The sequence below is a fragment of the Tachyglossus aculeatus genome, chromosome 3 (genome assembly GCF_015852505.1).
Source record: "Tachyglossus aculeatus isolate mTacAcu1 chromosome 3, mTacAcu1.pri, whole genome shotgun sequence".
Taxonomy (NCBI): domain Eukaryota; kingdom Metazoa; phylum Chordata; class Mammalia; order Monotremata; family Tachyglossidae; genus Tachyglossus; species Tachyglossus aculeatus.
In genome coordinates this window covers 89,723,988-89,745,378 of record NC_052068.1, presented here as the reverse complement: position 1 = coordinate 89,745,378, position 21,391 = coordinate 89,723,988, and the positions used below count along the sequence as shown (strand labels likewise).

Here is a 21,391-nt window from a genome sequence, read left to right as displayed (position 1 = left end):
AGATGTGTCACTCATCTGGGGCCAAGGAGGAGGCTTCTTTCTGAGCAGGAATCCTTCCTGAAAACTTGCAGGAAGCTCTGTGTAAAATTCTGCTGTCCCATGTCTCTTTGTCATTTCCAATTCCTGCCCAGACAGATGCTCTGCCGTACTATATGGATTTCAGAAAAGCAAGTGCTAAGAAAAGGTTTCCATTACACTGATAATCAAGCAATCAATCGGTGATATTTACTGAGTGCTTACTGAGTGCAGAGCACTGTACTAAGCTTTGGGGAGAGTACAGTTCATTAGAGTTGGTAGGCACGATTCCTACCCACAAGGAGCTTACAGACACAAATGTAAATTACAAATGGGGAAATGGCAGAGTATAACAATATGTACATAAGTGTTGTGGGGCTGAGGGTGGGATGTACATCAAGTGCTTAAAGAATACCGAATGCATAGGTGATGCAGAAGGGAAAATAAGGGGGCTTCAAGAAAGGTCTCTTTAAGATGTGATTTTAAGATGGCTTTGAAGGTGGGGAGAATGGTGGTTTTGGGGATATAAAGGGTGAGGGACTTCCAGGAGGGAAGACATGGACATAGGTTTGATGGTGAGATAGATGAGATTAAGGAACAGAGAGTAGGTTGGTGTAAGGTAAAGTAGGAGGGGAAGAGCTGATTGAGTGAAACATGAGGTGTTGGGTGGAACTGCCTTCCCATTTGGCGTTATTTACCTCTGCTACCTCACGCGGTGGCCAGAAAACAACTTGGGAAGCAGTCCATTGCCCAGAACAGGTCAGCCCTGGCTCCTGAGGAGGGAAACATGTGATCTAATGCTTCTCCTTTATTTGAATCACTGAAATGAAGGAGAAACGGAAGACTTTAGATCAGACGTTTACTTCCTCGGGAGAAGTCTGAGCCCAAACCTCTACCTTCTTGGCATTTATGGGAACTGAAGGAGTTTTTCCTCCTTGGAAGCGATGAGATTTACCTTGTTGCTTGTAAATTCAAAGTTTCCCCACACCCAGGATTACGGGCCCTGGATTAAACTGAAGTTTGATTGACATGGTGACCCAGATGCCAATGATTTATTTTCCCTTCCCTGTTCAAAGCGGAGAAGGTTAATGCATCTCTCATCCCCAGTGGAGCTGATGTCAATAAACAGCCATGTGATCCCACCCTGAGATTCTGCACAAGACTCACTGGTGAACTCCTGCTCTTCCAGGATCTCATTATTGGCACAGGCGAAGTCTCTGACGGTCTGTCTGTCTCCCTCTCTCTTGGACAGCCAGCAGTCGCATTGGAAGCGGAATGTCTCATCCAAGGAATTGTCCTTCACGTTGATGGACTCCAGGTGCCAGCCGGGAAATAACCCTGGTGGAGAGAATCGATCCATTGTATTAATGAGTGCTTTCTGTGTGCAGAGCACTGAACTAAGCACTTGGGAGAGCACAGCATAACAGAGTGGGTAGACATGCTCCCTGCCCTCAGTGAGCTTTCAGTTTAGAGGGGAAGACAGACATCAGTATAAATAAATTAGGAATATGTATATAAGTGCCGTGGGGTGGAGGGAGAGGTCTTAATCAGGGTCTTAATCCTCATTTTACAGGTGAAGTAACTGAGGCACAGAAAAGTTAAGTGACTTTCCTAAAGTCACGCTGCAGACAAGAGGCAGAGCTGGGATTAGAACCCAGGTCCTCTGACTCCCAGGCTGGCGTTCTTCCCACTAGGCTACACTGCTTCTCAATGGTTTATTCAACACTAAGTGAATGCAGAACCCTGTACTAAGTGCTAGGAAAATGTAAATAAAATTGAGTGTGCAGGCTGGATTCAGCCCCCAAGAATCTCACAGTCTAGTAGGGGAGCTTACACTGCTCAGCAAATAGTAAGCACTCAGTAAATACCATTATTATTGCTACCTCTCCCCTCTTAAATATGCTCCTTACAGGCAGGAAATATGTCTGTTAATTCTGTTGCATTGTACTCTCCCAAGCTTTTAGTATAGGGTTTGGGATTACTGAGTAAGTGCTCAATAAATAGCATTAACTGATTGACTAGATCTAAGATCCCATGAGATCCAGTGAGATCCTTGACAAACTATTGCCTGGAGAGCAATATCCCACACTCTTTTGCCCCAGTGGTAGGATATGTGCCTAAATCTAAAATCATTCAATCAATCAATCAATGGTATTTATTGAGCACTTGCTCAGTGTTCCCAAGCACTGCACTAAGTGCTTGGGAGAGTACAATACAACAGAATTAGCAGACACAAGTTCATAGGCATCTTATTAGATTCAAAGTTGTGAGTCTGGGGCTGCTTGGCTGGTATGCCCTGAACAGGGATTAAAATGAATAATTTAAACCCTCAGCGTTCCCCAGGGAAAAAGAGAGGGAAGGGAGGACAGTCAGAATCTCTTTACTACCTCTGCAAAGCTCTAAAAACTACGGTTGTACAAGACTTTAAGATAAAGTAATGACCAAAGGAAATGTTTAATCAATATTTCAGCAAAGCAGCATGGCCTAATGGATAGAGCACAGGCCTGGAAATCAGAAGGACCAGGGTGCTAAACCTTACTCTGCCACTTATAATAATAATAATAATAATAATAATAATATCATTTATTAAGCACTTACTGTGTGCCAGGCACTGTACTAAGTGCTGGGGGGGGGGGGGGGGGGATAAAAGCAATTCAGGTTGGACACAATCCATGTCCCATGTGGGGCTCACAGTTTCAATACCCATTTTACAGATGAGGGAACTGAGGCCCAGAGAAGTGAAGTGACTTGCTCAAGGTCATACAGCAGATAAGTGGTGGAGCCAGGATTAGATTGTCTGCTGTGTGACCTTGGGCAAGTCATTTCACTTCTCTGGGCCTCAGTTACCCCGCCTGTAAAATGGAGATTAAGACTGTGAGCCCCATGTGGGACAGGGACTAGGGAAGCAGCGTGACTCAGTGGAAAGAGCGCGGGCTTGGGAGTTAGAGGTCATGGGTTCGAATCCCAGCTCTGCCACTTGTCAGCTGTGTGACCTTGGGCAAGCCACTTAACTTTTCTGTGCCTCAATTACCTCATCTGTAGAATGGGGATTAAGACTGTGAGCCCCTTACGGGACAACCTGATCATCTTGTATCATCCCCAGTGCTTAGAACAGTGCTTTGCACATAGTAAGTGCTTAACAAATACCATCATTATTATTATGTCCAACCTAATTGCCTTGTATCTCCCCAAGAAACAGTGCCTGGCACATAGTAAGCGCTTTAGAAATACAAAACGTATTGGAAAGAATACAAAAGATTAATTCAAGTTAAAGTTACCCACAGATGGAGATACATCCTGTATCCATATGGATAAAAAATGGGCTCAAATGTTTATGGGTTGCAAAGACCATGGGATTTGTCCCGTAATGATGGGGAAAAGTCCTATTTTTATCAAGGATATCTATTTAGTGGAGAGAATCAATCTCACCACCTAGAAACCTTCTTCAGGTTGGTCCCAACCAGGCAGTCAGTGACCAGAGAGGGAGAGAGACCTACAGCTGCAAGCAGAGCTGAAAACAGCAAATGGATGTGAAGCTTGACTCTGGACAATCCCTTAGTAAAGCTATGTTCCGATTCTGGTCTGCCCAGTTCTGCCCATAGCTCTCATGTTATGGCAGAGAAGCCCACCTCCTCCCAAAATGCTGCAATGGTCGTTTGCAATCACTCCATTTACCCATCAGACTAGCAGTGTCCCAGTCATCTAGTAACCATTGCCAGGGGGCTCACCCTACAAGCTGGGCTAGTTTTAGGGTCTGCCTCTTCCCTGACCCTAAGAAGGACATTATTGGTGATGCTGGGATGAGAAAGTTGGAAGGGATGGTGTTCTTCTTCTTAGCTTCAGAGTTTCCCTCCTAACCCCTGCTACTCCTCAAGTTGGAGCTGGGGCAAAGTTGGACCCTGGAATCCAGGTCTCCCAGGGTCAACCTGGGGAGGGGGCTGCTTAAAGAGCAGGACTCCTGGAGTAGAAAGCAGTTCTACTCTTTAATCACCTCCCAAATACCTCTGAAAATGATGAAAACGTTCAGGGTATATCACCCCCCACCTCAAAAATCTCCAGTGGTTGCCTATCAACCTCCATAACAAACAGGAACTCCTCACTGTTGGCTCCAAAGCTCTCCATCACCGTCAAAGTCAAATATGATTGATCGATTAATTGGAAAAAAGATGGAGGGCTTAGAAGGCAGGAGAGGGGCGGAGGAGGAGGCAGCAGCAGTCTAAGCAGCCCTGATGTTTGCACATTTGGATTCTATTTCTTTCCTTTCTATATACCCTTTTTCCCTCCCAACTTCCTTCTGCTGAGCCTGCACTATTCCCAAGCTCAGAGGAAGAAATTCTATCGCCTCCAGCAAAAGATTATCCATGGATCAAGAAATCCACCTATTTTAGACTGGTAACAGTGAACATCTTGCAAAGAAATTCTCTGATTCTTCTCCCATTCATAATTTAACTCGTTTCCCTATCTTCATCCCACTCTCTTCCCTGGAATTCCCAAACTGCTATCCTGTATTTGGGAGGATCAGGTGTAAGGCAGAGCAGGATCCCTCTCTCACCTCCCCCGAAAACTAGAAAGGTCAGAGAAAATGACTCTGGAACTCCACTCCAGACCACACAACCATCTCAGCCCATTGCTTAAGACTTCTTTTAAAGGCTAATTTTTTTTTTTATTGAACATAAACAGGGACCTTAGCCAAAAAAGTACTTAGAGCTGTATTTCAGAAATCACCCACGAATCAGATAATTGGGTAATGACCTTCAAAATATCTGTTCGGTGACCTCTGTCCAGTTGGAAGCACAGCATTTTAGAGGGGCAATGGAATTACCTGGAGTAATTCCAGAGAGAACAGTAAAAACGATAACGAGGACAAGAAATAAGACTCAAGAAGAAAAGTTGTAGGAATTGGAAGTTATCTTGGAGAAGGGAAGTCATTTTTAATAGTCTTCAAAAGCAGAATGGTTCATGATAGAGAAGTTTCACTTAATAATGTTGGTATTTGTTAAGTACTTACCATATGCCAAGCACTGTTCTAAGTGCTGGGGTAGATACAAGGCAATTAGGTTGTCCCACAGGGGGCTCACAGTCTTGATCCCCATTTTACAGATGAGGTAACTGAGGCACAGAGAAGTTCAGTGACTTGCCCAAAGTCACACAGCTGACAAGTGGTAGAGGCGGGATTAGAACCCACAACCTCTAACTTCCAAGCCTGAGCTCTTTCCGCTAAGCCACGCTGCTCACTTATTTTTTCATTATCCATTTGCCAGCAGTATAGCAAAACATTAACCCTTTTTGCAAGACATAGTAGCCCTTGTATTCAAAGAAGACACCTTTGACAGTGAAGCTTGCTCATGAATGTGTGTGTGATCAACATAAGATCCACTATCCCTGCCACAATAGGCATAAGAAAAGGTTGTCCCTTGCTATGTCATTGAATTGAATGTTTGTAACTCCTGGCATTGTTTTCTCTCTTGCCTCCTTGTCTCTCTTTCCATGCAAAGCTTGTGTTCAGAAGGAGCTACTCAATCAATAGATCATATTTATTGAGTTCTTACTATGTGCAGAGCACTATACTAAGCACTGGGAAAGAGTATAAAAGTGTGAATTAGATACGGAGCCTGTTACTTGAGGGGCCCAACTGTCATGAATCACTAACAGACTCCTTTAAACCAGGGGATCTCAGATTTTTGGACTTGAGGAAGTATAAGATCAAGATGATGAATGGGACCGTTGCTCTGAGGGAAGGAAGTTCCCGGAAGCAGAATAGGTTTGAAACCCCACCGAGAATGATAAAGCTCATCCTTGATCATGCAAGGTGGATCCTCTTCAGGAAGTCAGGAAACGGCAGGTCTCGCATAAAAGACCATGGAGTGATAGATTTGGCTTCCACCACATTCCTCCCCCACTGGAGAGAAAGAGAGCAGAAGCAGGGCTAGAATCAGAATCCAAGAACACCAGACACAGAGACCCAGGGGGCCACTGAAAGATGGCATGTTTCCATAGCCTTCTGGGCTTGGATTTCCCTTGAACTGTTGGCAGTCATATCATCAGCTGGAATGCCTTATCATATCCACATAAGTCACCCACATACTAAGGATAAATGAAAACAGAATACAAATCATTATCCAGTGGGAATTCCTTGGAATCCATGCTTAATTAGAATGGATACTTGCCTCCCCAAAAGATATGTTATTTACGGTAACCACATTTGTCCAAGTCCAAGAGTGGCTGAATATTAAATCAAGGCTGGAACTGTTATAATAAAACCTAAACAATAACTTGACATCATTAGAGTCAATGAACAAATTCCCCCTATGCCTTCCCCCTAATTCATCCTCATTTTCATTTGTGTAAATTTGTGATAGGTGAAGTTTTTGAGATGACTGATTTCAAAGCAAAATGAAAACATGTTTTATGATTAAGATAGAATGTATATTCTCTCTTACAGAGGTTTTTATTTTTTGTGGGGGAAAGACAAGATTAATTTGCACAAAACCCGAGTTTCTAATTTAAACGCTTTTATAACAAAGACCCAGACAAACGTGGAAGATAAATGCAAAGACCTGGAAGACTGAAGGTTCCCAGCAATGCTGGTTATTAAGACTGATTACTCCTGGAGTACTGCTAAGCAGTTCCAATTCGAATCAGATTAGATTATTTCAAGAACTACCCAGTCTACAGGAAGAACCCCACCACACAAATATTTACCTTTTAAAGTGGAAATGAAATTAGAGCTTAACAACTTTGGCAAATTCTAAGCCAGAACGTGTCCCTGAACGTGGTGATGGATCTTTAATGGTGTTTCCCCATGTGGGGATTGGGAGGGTATTTGGCCTGGGAAATCCGGAGTTCTGAGATGCAGAGCTCTGAATCTTTTTTTTTTAACGGTGTTTGTTAAGTGTTTTCTATGTGTCAGGCACTGTACTAAGCACTGGAGTAGATACAAGCTAACCAGGTTGGGCACAGTCCATGTCCTACATCATGTCCCACATGGGACTCATCGCTGTTCCTTATCAGCAATCAAATAGGGGTTCAGACTCAACTGTCTCCTTAGTCCTCTTCCATACAATTTTCCTCCCTCCTTTCCCGTCCATTTCTTTTTTTGGCATGTGGAATCTGTTAAGCACTTACTATGTGGCAGGCACTGTACTAAGAGCTGGGATAGATACAAACTAATCAGGTTGGACACAGTCTATGTCCACATTGGGCTCACAGTCTTAATCCCCATTTTACAGATGAAGTAACTGAGGTACAGATGAGGCACAGAAAAACTAAGTTACTTGTCCAAGGTTACCCAGCAGACTAGTGGCAGAGCTGGCATTAGAACCCAGATCCTTACAACTCTCAGACGTGTGATCCATCCACTAGACCATGCTGTTTCTCAGGTTCTAGTTCTGGTTCTACCACTTGTCTGCTGGGTGACTCTGGGCAAGGCACCTAACCTCCCTGTACCTTAGTTTCCTCATCTGTAGAATGGGGATAAAATTCCTGTCTTCTTCTCTCCCTCTTAGAATGTGAGGGCCATGTGGGATGCATCTGCACCTGATCGATCATCTTGTAACTTTCCCAGTGCTTAGCACAGTGGTCTTATAATAATAATAATAATAATAATAATATTTGTTAATCACTTACTATGTGCCAGGCACTGTACTAAGCCCTGGGCTGGATACAAGCAAATTTAGTTGGATAAAATCCCTGCCCCGTGCAGGGCCCACAGTCTCAATCCCTGTTTTACAGATGAGATAACTGAGGCACAAAAAAGTGAAGTGACTCACCCAAGGTCACACAGCAGACAAGTGGCAGAGCTAGGATTAGAACCCATGACTTTCTGACTCCTGGGCCCCTGCTCTATCCACTATGCCATGCTGCCCTAGATTGTAAGCTCATTGTTGGCAGGGAATATGTCTGTTACAGTGTTATGTTCTCCCAAGTGCTTAATACAGTGCTCTGCATGCTGTAAGTGTTCAATGAATGCAGTTGAATGATTGATTGACAGCTAATAAATACCTACAAGATACCATAATTATTATTATTTCCACTGTCATTGTTGCCTAAATACTTGGGACTTTGATTCATTCATTCATTCAGTCAGTCATATTTGTTGAGCACTTACTGTGTGCAGAGCACTGTACTAAGCATTTGGGAAGTACAGTTCAGCAACAGAGACAATCCCTGCTCACAACGGGTTCACAGTCTAGAAGCGGGGAGACAGATATCAAAACAGGTAAACATGCATCAGTAGCATCATTATAAATAAATGGAATAATAGATATATGCACATCATTAATAAAAATAAAGAGAATTATAATTATAAATATGTACATATATACACAAGTGCTTTGGGGTGAGGGGGTAGGAAAGGGAGTGGGTCGGGGAAATGGGGAGCGGAGGGGGAGCAGAGGAAAAGGGGTACTTAGTCTGGGAAGGCCTCCTGGAGGAGGTGAGTTTTCAGTAGGTCTCCCCCCCCACCCTCAAAGCATTTGTGCACAGATCTTATAATCTTCTACTTCCCCATCTGTAATTTATTTTAATGTCTCTTCCCACTAGATTATAAGCTCCTTGAGGGCAGAGATCATGTTTACCAACTTTACGGTATCGTAATCTCCCAAGCACTTAGTAGAGTGCTCTGCACATAATCAGTGCTCAATAAATGCCTTTGATAGATTGATTGATTAATTGATTGCCAGAAAGGAATGACTGAACCACAAGACTCCATTTTCTCAAGATGAAGCCAGGACCCCCGTTTACTCTTTGAGATCCCTTTTGACTTAAGGGCAGATGGACACATTCATTCATTCATTCATTCATTCATTCAATGCAGAACACTATACTAAGCACTTGGGAAAGTACAATGAGAGTACAAGGGAGACAATCCCTGTCCACAACGAGCTCACAGGCATGCCCATGGAGAAACCTCAAGGAATATGATTGGCAGTTGCTGGAATTATAACAATAATAATAATAACAATGATTGTAATAATAATAATGATAGAGGCACTTGTAAATTGCTTACTATATCCCAAGCACTGCAATCAATCAATCGTATGTATTGTGCATGTATTGTGTGTACAGAGAACTCTACTAACACTTGGGAGAGTACAATTTAACAGAGTTGGTAGACATATACCCTGGCCACAAGGATCTTACATTCTAGAGGGGGAAATAACTCATTGTGAGCAGGGAATGTGTCTATCAACTCTGATATATTGTTATATTGTACTCTCCCAAACACTTAGTATAGTGCTCTGCACACAGTAAGTGCTCAGTAAATACATTTGATTGATTCATTGACAGACATCAATATAAATATATAAATTACAGATATGCACATGCATGCATTGGGGCTGTACTATGCACGGGGAAGATGCACTGTAAGGCAGTGGGGAGAAAGGAAAAGTTGGCCCAGCCCACTGTCAAGGCAGAATTGGGTTGGGGGAGCCAATGGCATTGGGCATCTGGAGTGGAGGAAATACCTAGTTTGGTTATCCACACGGGGGAGATTCACCAGAACATCACCATCCCTGCCCTCTATTCCATCTGCTCAGAGTCTTCCCAAACGATTAGCAGCATGGCTCAGTGGAAAGAGCAGGAGCTCGGGAGTCAGAGGTCATGGGTTCAAATCCCGGCTCCGCCAGTTGCCAATCAATCAATCAATCAGTCAATCATATTTATTGAGCGCTTACAGTGTTCAGAGCACTGTACTAAGTGCAGTTAGCTGTGTGACTTTGGGCAAGTCATTTCACTTCTCTGTGCCTCAGTTACCTCATCTGTAAAATGGGGATTAAGTCTGTGAGCCCCACGTGGGACAACCTGATTACCTTGTATCCCCCCCCCCGCCAGGGCTTAGAACAGTGCTTGGCACATAGTAAGCACTTAACAAATGCCATTATTATTATTATTATTATTATTATGCAAGATTATCAAGTCTCACACATGGCTCAGAGTCTAAGGAGGAGGGAGAACAGGTATTAAATCCCCATTTAGCAGATGAGGAACCGAGGTACAGAGAATTTAAGTGACTTACCCAAGGTCACACAGCAGACAAGTGGAGGAGCTGGCACTAGAACCCATTTCTGCTGGCTTCCAGGTCCCTACTCTTTCCCCTGGGCCATGCTGCTTTTCTAGAACTCAGAGAACTTCGAAGTGATCAATGTTGGGTCATTCTTCCCATGCATGTGTTGGTCTGCCTTCCCCAAGGGGGATAACCATCTCTGCATAATAATTTTAATGAAGAATTTAATGTAGAACCGTCCAGATGAGCCAGAGGAGTAAGATCTGATCAGCGTGGCTCAGTGGAAAGAGTACGGGCTTTGGAGTCAGAGGTCATGGGTTCAAATCCCATCTCCTCCACTTGTCAGCTGTGTGACTTTGGGCAACTCACTTAACTTCTCTGGGCCACAGTTACCTCATCTGTAAAATGGGGATTAAGACTGTGAGCCCCTCGTGGGACAACCTGATCACCTTGTAACCTCCCCAGCACTTAGAACAGTGCTTTGCACATAGTAAGCGCTTAATAAATCCCATTATTATTATTATTATTATTATTATTACCCTTCTCAAAGCTTCAGGTGGGCATCCAGGGGATAATAGTAACAACAATAATAATAATAGTAACTCATTCTACCATATTTATTGAGCACCTACTGTGTGCAGAGTACTGCACTAAGTGCTTGGGAGAGTACAATGCAACAATAGAACAGACACATTTCCTGCCCCACGACGAGCAATTGCTTACAACGTGTCAAACACTGTACTAAATTCCGGGGTAGATACAAGATAATCAGGTTCCACTTGGGGCTCACAGGGCTCTAAATAGGAGGGGTACAGGTTCTGAATCCCCATTTTTGAGATGGGGAACTGAGGCACAGAGAAGTGAAGTGACTTGCCAAGGTCACACAATAGGTAAGTGGTGGAGCTGAAATGAAAACCTAGTTCCTCTGACTTCCAGGCCTGTAATGCCAGAACGTTGTTGGGGTAGAGAGGGAGATGAGATTTTGCTGCCTCAGTTTCCCCATCCATAAGGACCAATCAATGGTATTTACTGAGCACCCTCTGTATTCAGAGCACTATGATAGATGCTTGGGAGCGATGCCTCTAGCCAGGCCCCAGCTCTGCGGAGCTGTAATCAGAACTTGTGGTATCATGGATGCTTCTCTGGGCTTTTTGGAAGAAGGAATTGATAACGAGAGGAGGCTGTTGAGTGTTCAGCTCACGTACTAAGACACACATGCTAAGGAAGCCTAGAGGATGTGGGATCTGAGAAATTGCAAGATTCAGAACCCAATAATTCAACTCTCTTTTTCTCCAAGCTTGAAATATTCAATCAGATAACAGCTTTATCATCAAGGGAGCTTAAGAATTTTCCAAGGGGAAAGCAATCTCTTTATAATAATTTTCATGAATTCCCCATTGGAAAACAGAGTCACAAACCCCTTTGGTCTCAAACCAGTTTATATCCCAGCGACATATGGAATCAGGAATCGAATGGGCCACAATCTCATATTCAGATCTCTCTGGTAGCTGGGAGGAAGTGACAGGTGGATAATCACGGTTTCACACTGATTCTTTAACAAAGAGGAGCAAATACTGGTGGCCCCCTCAGCTGGTGGGTCCCATCAATCAGTCAATTGTATTTATTGAGAGCTTACTGTGTGCAGAGCGCTGTACTAAGTGCTTGTGAGAGTACAACGATAAACAGACACATTCCCTGCCCACAATGAGCTTACAGTCTAGAGGACAAATTTACAATCTAGAGGAGCTTCAGCATCTCACTGGGAAACAAGGCCTCCCAGACTTCACCTCATGATATGTCATGGTGCCTCCATGTTTGATTGTATACTTGTGGTATTTGTTAAGCGCTTAAATCAGTCAGTCAGTAAATCGTACTTATTGAATGCTTACCATGTGCAGAACACTGTACTAGCACTTGGGAGAGTCCAATAACAATAAACAGACACATTCCCTGCCCACTAAGAGTCTAGATGGGGAGACAGACATTAATGTAAATAAATTATTACTCTAGTCTAGCTTAATATGTGCTAAGCACTGGGGATAGATAAAAGATCATCAGGTCAGACACAATCCATTTCTGACATGGAACTCAGTCTAAATAAGAGGAAAAACAGGTATTAAAGCCCCATTTCACAGATGAGGGAACTGAGGCACAAAGACTTGAACCTGACTTACCTTGAGAAGCCATATGGTCTAATGGAACAAGCACAGGCCTATAAAGTCAGAGGACTTGGGTTCCAATCCCGGCTCTGATGGTTGCTTGCTGTGATCTTGACCAAGTCACTTCATTTCTCTGTACCTCAGTTTCCTGAACTGTAAAATGGGGATTCAATACCTGTCCTCCCACCTACTTAACGCTGAGCCCTGTGTGGGAAAGGGACTGTGTACAACCTGAATAACTTGTATTTTCACCAATGTTTAGTTTTACAGAGGCTATGCATTGAGGTTGAAGAGTCAATGTTGGGGTACTCAAACCATATGTATGGGGAATGCTGTAAGATGCAGGAGAGTGGGATAGAGCAGGAGCTCCTGGCAGTAATGCAAAAGGCTGGTAACAGGAGCCATGCAAAAGTAAATAGAACACAAATAGAAAATAGAATCCAAACCCTGATCTCCCTCTGACTTTCCCATCACTGTAGATGGTACCACCATCCATCCTGTCTCACAAGCCCGTAACCTCAGAGTTATCCTCGACTCATTTCTCTGATTCAACCCACTTATTCAGTGCCACTAAATCCTGCAGGTTTGATCTTCACAACATCACTAAAATCCCCGCTTTCCTCTCAGTCCAAACTGCTACCATGTTAATCCAAGCACTTATCCTATCCTGTCTTGATTACTTTATCAGCCTCCTTGCTGACCACCCTACCTCCTGTCTCTTTCCACTTCAGTCCATACTTCACACTGCTGCCCAGATCATTTTTCAACAAAAATGTTCAGTCTGTTTCCCCACTCCTTAAGAACCTCCAGTGGTTGCCCATCTACCTCCACATCAAACAAAAACTCCTTCCCATTGGCACTGTGTCTATTGTATTCTGTTCTATTTTACTCTCCCTATCGCTTAGTACAGTGCTCTGCACACAGTAAATGCTCAAGAAATGCAATGGATTGATTGATTATGTACATATCTATAATTCTTGCATTTGTATTAATGTCTATCTCCCCCTTGAGCCGATAAGTTCACTGTGAGCTGGGAATGTGTCTACCTACTCTGTCCTATTGTACTCTTCCAATTGCTTAGTACAGTGCTCTGCATACAGTAAGCACTCAATAAATATGACTGATTAATTAATTAAAGGAGGATGGGTTCAAGGTAGTTATCAACACACTTTAGATGGAACAACTGGGTTTCAAGTATTGAGGATGGCAATATTGAAGGTGTAGGGAAACAATTCCCAGACAATACATCCAAGAAGGACATATTAGCTCATCTGGCCATGACCCTATTGCAAAAGCTGTGCAGTCTTCCAAGCAGGGGACACCTCGAAATATGCAGACGCACCTCAGAAACACCCACAACCACTCAGATTGATGACAGAGGCAAGGATGCCCACCTTAAGGATAGAACCAGGGAGGGGCAAGAATTGTCAGAAGGGTAGCATGAGAAACAGCAATGCCTAGTGGTTAGGGCAAAATCCTGGGAGTCAGAAGGACCCAGGTTCTAATCCCGGCTCCACTACTTGTCTGCTCTGTGACCTTGGACAAATCACTTCACTTTCCTGTGCCTCAATTACCTCATCTGTAAAATGAAGATTGAGACTGTGAGCCCCATGTGCGACAGAGACTGTGTCCAACCAGATTTGTTTGTATCCATCCCAGTGGTTAGTACGGTGCCTGGCACGTAGTAAGAACTTAACAAATACCACAATTATTGTAATAGGGGTCCAGTGGACAATTGTCTTTGATCTATAGGCCTGAGTACACTGGCTCCTGAACCAGTTTATGGGTGAGCCATAAAAGGAATTGTTATGTGCCACTTGGTGTGTTGTCTCATTCTTGGATTGGTGATTATAATGGGGTGATATGAGGGTTATTTCCGTTTTGGGGGTGTTATCTCATAGGTACCCCCGTATATTGCTGAAGGGAAGAGGATGTCGGTAACACTTAGAATGATGCTTGACACCTAGCAAGTGCTTAACAAATATAATAATAACAATATTAATAATAATAATAATGATAACAAGTGGCAGAGCCAGATTAGAAGCCAGGTCCTCTGATTCCCAGGCTTATGCTCTTTACACCAGGCTTCACTGCTTCTCTCCATCTCAGGGTCACACCTGGAGAGTTTCCAGTCCTCGACCAGTCTCGACTACAGGAGGGAGAACCAAGCAGAGGCATATCCACGTCATTCCTAGCTTGAGCATTGGTTAGCAAGTGGAAGGCAATCTGCTACAAGCCAAAACTCCCCTGTGCTGGGCAGCAGCAGCAGCAGTATGGGAGAGAAAAGAGGGTGGAGACTCAAATTTACTGTGCAGAAGGAAGCAATGGTAAACCACTTCCATATTTTTACCAAGAAAACCCTATAGATACACTACCAGACTGATTGCAGAAGGAGATGGGGCATTCTGGAAGAGATGTGTCCACGGCGTAGCTACGGGTGGGAGATGAATCAATGGCATAAGACAAGCCACTGCTTCTCAGCTAGAACTAGCACCTCCCTTAGACTGCTCACACACTCAGTGCAAGCCCAGAACCATTTTCCTTTCAAGGCCCGGGGGGTGGGGCAAGGATCTGGGGTGCAGGGGGAACTCCTCCTTCATGGTGGCAGTTGAATTACCTTTGTTGTCATGCCAGACTCGCAGTTTGCTGAGTTCCCCAAGGCTCAGCATGTCCGGGAAGTTGAACGTATCTGTCCCATTCCGCTCAAACTTGTTCCAGTTGCCAGACTTTTTCAGGGGCAGGGTGCCACTGTCTCCATTCTCTCCAAAGATAATAATGAACACGTTTGCATCTGTTCCTGCGCCTAGAGAAAGATGCCGCTGGTCAGTTAACAACCTATATTGAGCAGCCACTGCCATCATCAGTCACCATCGTTATTTATTGGTTAATAAATGCTTAATTGGTCCACGCCGGACCAAATACTTGCCCCATCCCACTGTGACCACTGCATCAGCCTCCTCTCTGAAATGCCGGCCTTCAGTCATTCCCCACTCCAATCCATACTTCACACTTCTGCCCAGATCGTTTTCTAAGACATTGTTTTGCATGCATTTTGCTCGCATTGTTTTGCATGCACCTCCCCACGCCTCAAAATCCTCCAATGGTTGCCTGTTATCTCCATATCAAACAGAAACCGCTTATCACCAGTTTTAAGACACCCAATAGGTCCGCCCCCTCCTATCTTCTTAATGTACATAAATAAGGTGTGAGTAGCCTGAAAGTGTGTGTTTTTTAATGCTGTTTGTTAAGTGCTTACTAAGTGCATGGCATTGTGCTCAGCTCTGGGGTAGACACAAGCTAATCGGGTTGGACACAGTCCATGTGCAGCATAGGGCTCACAGTCTTAATCCCCATTTTAACGATGAGGTAACTGAGGCCCAGAGAAGTTAAGTGACTTCCCCAAGGTTACACAGAAGACAAGTGGCAGAGCCAGAATTAGAACCCAGGTCCTTCTGACTTCCAGGCCTGTGCTCTAATCATTAGGCTCATCTGCCTCGTTGCCACTGGTCAAACAACTTCATCCATTAGGGTGTGAAGCCTAATGTGAAGGGTCTGTGGGGAATAAATGATCTGTTCTGGTCAAAGCAGATGAGATAATAGGGTCAAGAGTGGGAATGAGCGCTTATTCATTCTCCATTCCCATCCCCAGAAGGGGAGCTCACCAGGCCTTGACTAAGCACAGGAACATTGGAAACGGTGTGTCCAAGTGGAAAGCACACAGGCCTGGTAGTGAGAGCGTGGGTTCTAATTCCAACTCTGCCACTTGTCTGTTGTGTGACCTTGGGCAAGTCACTTCACTCCTCTGTATTCATTCAATCTGTGTGCAGAGCACTGTACTAAGCGCTTGTACCTCATTTACCTCATCTGTAAAAACGGGAATTAAATCCTGGTAGTTTTTAACCGCTTACTATCTGCCGAGCATTGTCCTAAGCACTAGGGTAGATACAAGTTAATCAGGTTGGGCACAGTCCTTTCAATCTAGAGGGGGTCTCCATGGAGACAAGGCCAGCTGCTTAGTTGAAGTAGAGTTGTTAGGGGTTGCCAGTGTTTGTGAGAGAGAACTGGGGAAAGATTTGAGACACTGCCTGGCCTAGTGGGAAGCAGCATGGCCTAATGAATAAGGCACAGGCCTAGGAGCCAGAGGACTTGGGTCCCAATCCCAGCTCTGCCATTTGTCAGCTGTGTGGTCTTGGGCAAGTCACTTAACTTCTCTGTGCCTCAGTTTCCTCAGCAACTGCAAAATGGGGATTCAATTCTAGTTCTCCCTACTAGTTAGTTGGTGAGCCCCATGTAGGACAGGGACTTTACCCAGCGTGATTAATTTGCATTTACCCTAGTGTTTTGAATAGGGGTTTACACATAATAAACACTTGATAATAATAATGTTGGTATTTGTTAAGCGCTTACTATGTACCAAGCACTGTTCTAAGCACTGGGGTAGAGACAAGGTAATCAGGTTATCCCACGTGGGGCTCACAGTCTTCATCCCCATTTTTCAGATGAGGGAACTGAACCCCAGAGAAGTTAACAGATACCATTTAAAAATTCCTGAAGAGGTGAGGCCTAAAGTGCATTCAGTGGAAGCCTTATATTGATCTGATTCTTTTGAATCCATTTTAGCCTTAGCATAGTACTGGGCACGTGATCGGAGCATAATAATTGACTTAATGATTAATTAGATTCCAAAGCAGCATGCAACCAATTAATACTCCTCAGGAGTTAAAGACCATTATTCTTTCTTCTCCCACTCCCAGCACACTCTTTCTAGCCAGAAGAAGCTCACCTAGGCCTCATGATGGGCCATTTGCTTCCTCCTAAGCAGTTATTAGGAGTTAGGAATGGCAGCAGCCAAGTTGTGGGATCAATATGCAGAGGACTGAATTCTGGATTCTGGTTATAGGACTTCCTGGGACCATAGAAAAATATCAGGGGATATCAGTTTCCCCTAAAAAAGAACATATCCTCTTCATCTGGTTGGTTCTGTGGCTTCTATAAAGCCTTACACCCTGAGCATGATGTGTGATTTTCGACAAAACACCCCCAGGTGAACAATGCAGCAATAGAAACATAATGACTAAAACCCCCTTTGCTCCTGAAGCACTTAGAGTTTAACAAATATTTCCAAATGTTTCCTGCCGGCAGGAGTTATTATTCCCATTTTACAGACAGAGGAACTGGATTGCTTAAATTATTTGTCCAAGGCCACATGGCATCAGAGGCTAAATGTGGCAGGGAGGGTATGGATACCCTGAAGAGAAGCCTGAAGGGATAGAACTCTCTCCCATATACAGCTGAACTCTCCATTACCAAAGGACAGGTTTTCCAGTTTATGACTAACCCAGGATCCTTTCTTCATCTCTTTCTGCCTTTCACTTTTTTTTATGAAATTTGTTGAGCACTTACTATGTGCCAGGCACTGTCCTAAGGGCTGGGGTAGATAATAATAAAAATAATGATGGCATTTATTAAGCTTTTACTATGTGCAAAGCACTGTTCTAAGCTTTGGGGAGGTTACAAGGTGATCAGGTTGTTCCACGGGGGGCTCACAGTCTTAATCCCCATTTTACAGATGAGGTAACTGAGGGTCAGAGAAGTTAAGTGACTTGCCCAAAGTCACACAGCTGACAAGTGGCAGAGCTGGGATTTGAACCCATAACCTCTGTCTCCAAAGCCCGGGCTCCTTCCACTGAGCCACGCTGCTTCTCTAGATAAAAGCTAATCAGCTTGGACTCAGTGCCTGTCTCACCTGGGGCTCACACTCTTAATCCCCATTTTACGGATGAGGTACATGAGGCCCAGAGAAGTGAAGTGACTTGACCAAGGTCACACAGCAGATATGTGGCGGAGTTGGGATTAGAACCCAGATCCTTCTGACTTTCAGGCGACTAGTCTGCTCTGCTTCTCAATAGGACATGCTTCCTTTAGCAGTGACCCACAGGGTCCTCAGGCTATAAAGCCTTGCCCTCCCAGAGGGCTGGTAAAACACAGTCCACGTCACTGGCTGCCCTTGAACCAACACCCCTGTGGCTCCCATTAGCCACTGGGGATGAGTGGCTGGTTGTTGGGTAGCCACTGGCCATCGATGACTTTCAAAAACACACCTATGCTCCCAGGATCAAGGCCTGATTCCACTTCCAGTACCACTTCACCCGGGAAGGACCTGGTCTCAGACCCTGAGCTCTGCTCAGACCAGATCTGGCAGGGAAAGTAGCAAGGCCTCGTGGAAAGAGCATGAGCCCGAGAGTCAGGAGACCTGGGTTCAATCCTGCTCTGCCACTTGTTTGCTGTGCAACCTTGAGCCCCTCACTTATAAGAAGCAGCATGGCCTAGTGAATAGAGCACGGGCTTGGAAGTCAGAAGGACCTGGATTCTCAGCCTGGCTTAGGTGCGTCTTTGCTGTGTGACCTTGGGCAAGTCATTTTACTTCTCTGGGCCTCAGTTGCCTCATCTGTAAAATGGGGATTAAGACTGAGCCCTGTGTGGTACAACCTGATCACCTTGTAACCTCCCCAGTTCTTAGAACAGTGCTTTGCACATAGTATGCACTTAATAAATGCCATTATTATTATTATTATTATTGTTATATGGGCTTTGTCCTACCTGATTAGTTTGTATCTACCCCAGAACCTAGAACAGTGCTTGACATATAGTAAACACTTCACAAATACCATTATTATTATTATTAATAAAAATTTCTCCGTGCCTCAATTTCTTCCTCATCATCAATGGTATTTTTTGAGCACTGAAGTGTGGGGCACTGCAAAATGAGAATTAAATTCCTCATCTGTAAAATGGGAGAAAAACTGTTCTCCCTTTCACTTAGACAGCAAGTCCCTTTTAGGACAGGGACCATTTCAGATCTGGTGGCATTGTCCCTACCCAGTTCTTGGCAAATAGTAAGCACTTAATAAATGCTATCATTATTGGAGCTGAGGCTGGGTGGAGACATGGCAGCTTATGGATTTACCACCCTTTCAGGCCCTACCCCAAACCCTCAGAAGTCAGGGAAGGCTTTGCTTTCACAAATTTCCCAAGCCTGGATGAGACGATATGAGGTCATCTGACCCAGTCCCCTGCCTCGGTTCAGGACCACACTTACATACTTTCCTCCCACTGTCTCTGTGGCCCATTGCAAGTGCTTGGCTACCCTCCCTTCCCTGCATCCTGCCACCTTTAGAAAGAAGCAAAGTGTTCTAGTGGATAGACCATGGGGCTGGAAGCCAGAAGGACCTGAGTTCTAATCCTGGCATCATTACGTTTCTGCTGTGTGAAGTCGTTTCACTTCTCTGTGAGTCAGTTACCTGATCTATAAAATTGGGATTAAGACTGTAAGCCCCATATGGGCCAGGGACTTTGGACAAACTGATAACCTTGTATCTACCCTAGTGCTTAGAACAGTGTTTGGAAAATAATAAGCACATAACAAATATCATCATTATTATTATTCTGGTTCTGGGAAGCTCATTTACAAGGTCTGAGCCAGACTCAGGTCATGTGCAGGGATGGGGGCAGAAGGCCAAGATTAAAGGGCCCAGCTCTTCTAGAACTAGTATCCTCAGGATGTCACGGTTGTGCACGCAGTTGGACTACTGCACTTGCACAAAGCCTAAATGAACACAAATTCTTCACACGAAAAATAATCATCAGAGAAGCAACATGGTCTAGTGGAAAGAGCCCAGGCCTGAAAGTCAGGGGACTTGGGTTCTAATCTCATCTCTGCCATTTGTCTGCTGTATGACCTTGGGCAAATCACTTAACTTTTCTGTGCCTCAGTTACCTCATCTGTAAAAAGAGGATTAAGATTCTGAGTCCCATGTGGGACAGGGACTGTGTCCAACATGATTTTACCTTGCAGTGCCTGACACGTAGTGAGCACTTAGCAAATACCATAATAATGATAAACCTATCCAGATGCCTCCTAGAAGAAGAAAAAAATGTTAACAAATGTTCGAGTTGTTTGGGAGCAGATGGTTAAATCTCTCTTTCTATCTCCTTGTTTCCCTGTCCTAAAACTCCAATCAGGGTGTGCTGTGGTTTGGATTAGATGTTTAAAAATCTCACTAGGCATTGTTTGGAGCGCTTTCTCATTTAGACGGTCATAGCCTGACAGGTCTGCTTTTGTACCTCAGGTCTGGGGAACCAAGCTGGGTCTTGGCTATGAGAAACCCTCTGTGGATGCCAACCACCTGATAACGTGTCTCACCCTAGCCAGCCATTAATCCCTGAGGACTTACAATGCCTCTCTCTCATCTCCCCATAGTTCTCACCCTGACAATCTCTTTTCTCTGCTTACCGAGGCAAACAAAAAACTTCCTTCTCCTTGGCCTCCTCCACCCATCTCAGATTCTTTACTTCTTCAGCCTCCCCCTAAGCCAAGTGTTGCTCTGCTCAGTTCAGACTCTCCCCTCACATCTGCCAGGTTTCCACCCTCCCTTTATACAGAGGAACATTTTCAAAGCCTGCCTCTTCCAGGAAGCCTTCTGTGGGAGCAGCATGGCTTAGTGGAAAGAGTACGGGCTTGGGAGTCACAGGTCATGTGTTCTAAACTCAGCTCCGCCACTTATCAGCTGTGTGACTTTGGGCAAGTCACTTCTCTGCGCCTTAGTTACCTCATCTGTCAAATGGGGATTAAGACTGTGAACCCCATGTGGGACAACCTGATTACCTTGTATCTACCCCAGGACTTAGAACAGTGCTTGGCACATAGTAAGTGCTTAACAAATACCATCATCATCATCATCATCATAAAGTGGGGGAAAGAAGGGGTCAATCCACCAGTGGATGCTACAATGCAAACTAGAGCATCCCCTCAATTCTCCTTAAAAAAAGGACTCAACAAATAATTCAAATCTTAGAACTTTAGAGGTGGAAGTGACATCAAGACTCATTTGGTTCAGCTTCCTGCCTCCAGGGAAATGAATAACTAAATCATTCAGGATCGAGAGGTGCCTGTTTTTATTTCTTAAAGATCCCCATGGATAAAGACTTCCCCAAACTCCCTTTGTATCCCATTCCAGCATTTTATCCTCCTAATTCAACAAGTTATTTCTCCTGCCCAATCCATAACTCTCCTGTTTAAATGTAATACATTTCCTCTTTTTCGGTTATCAGTGGACATTCTCATAAAACCTTTCAGGTACCTAGTTAATTGTGGTATTCATCGAATGACATGCCCACTAAGGATGTGCTGAAAGAAATTCTCAGGCAATGC

At 44.3% G+C, this 21,391-nt stretch overlaps 1 protein-coding gene across 2 annotated transcripts in view; it reads right to left on the bottom strand.

Moving 5' to 3' along the window:
* The window catches only part of LOXHD1 (lipoxygenase homology domains 1), a 260,830-nt gene that overhangs the window by 8,647 nt on the left and 230,792 nt on the right, over positions 1-21,391 (bottom strand). For both annotated transcript variants that reach the window (XM_038744101.1, XM_038744102.1), the window contains 2 exons: positions 14,798-14,983; positions 1,183-1,353 (listed from right to left, as the gene is read on the bottom strand). In XM_038744101.1, the coding sequence (XP_038600029.1) occupies positions 1,183-1,353; positions 14,798-14,983 (357 nt within the window). The remainder of the gene's footprint in view (positions 1-1,182; positions 1,354-14,797; positions 14,984-21,391) is intronic.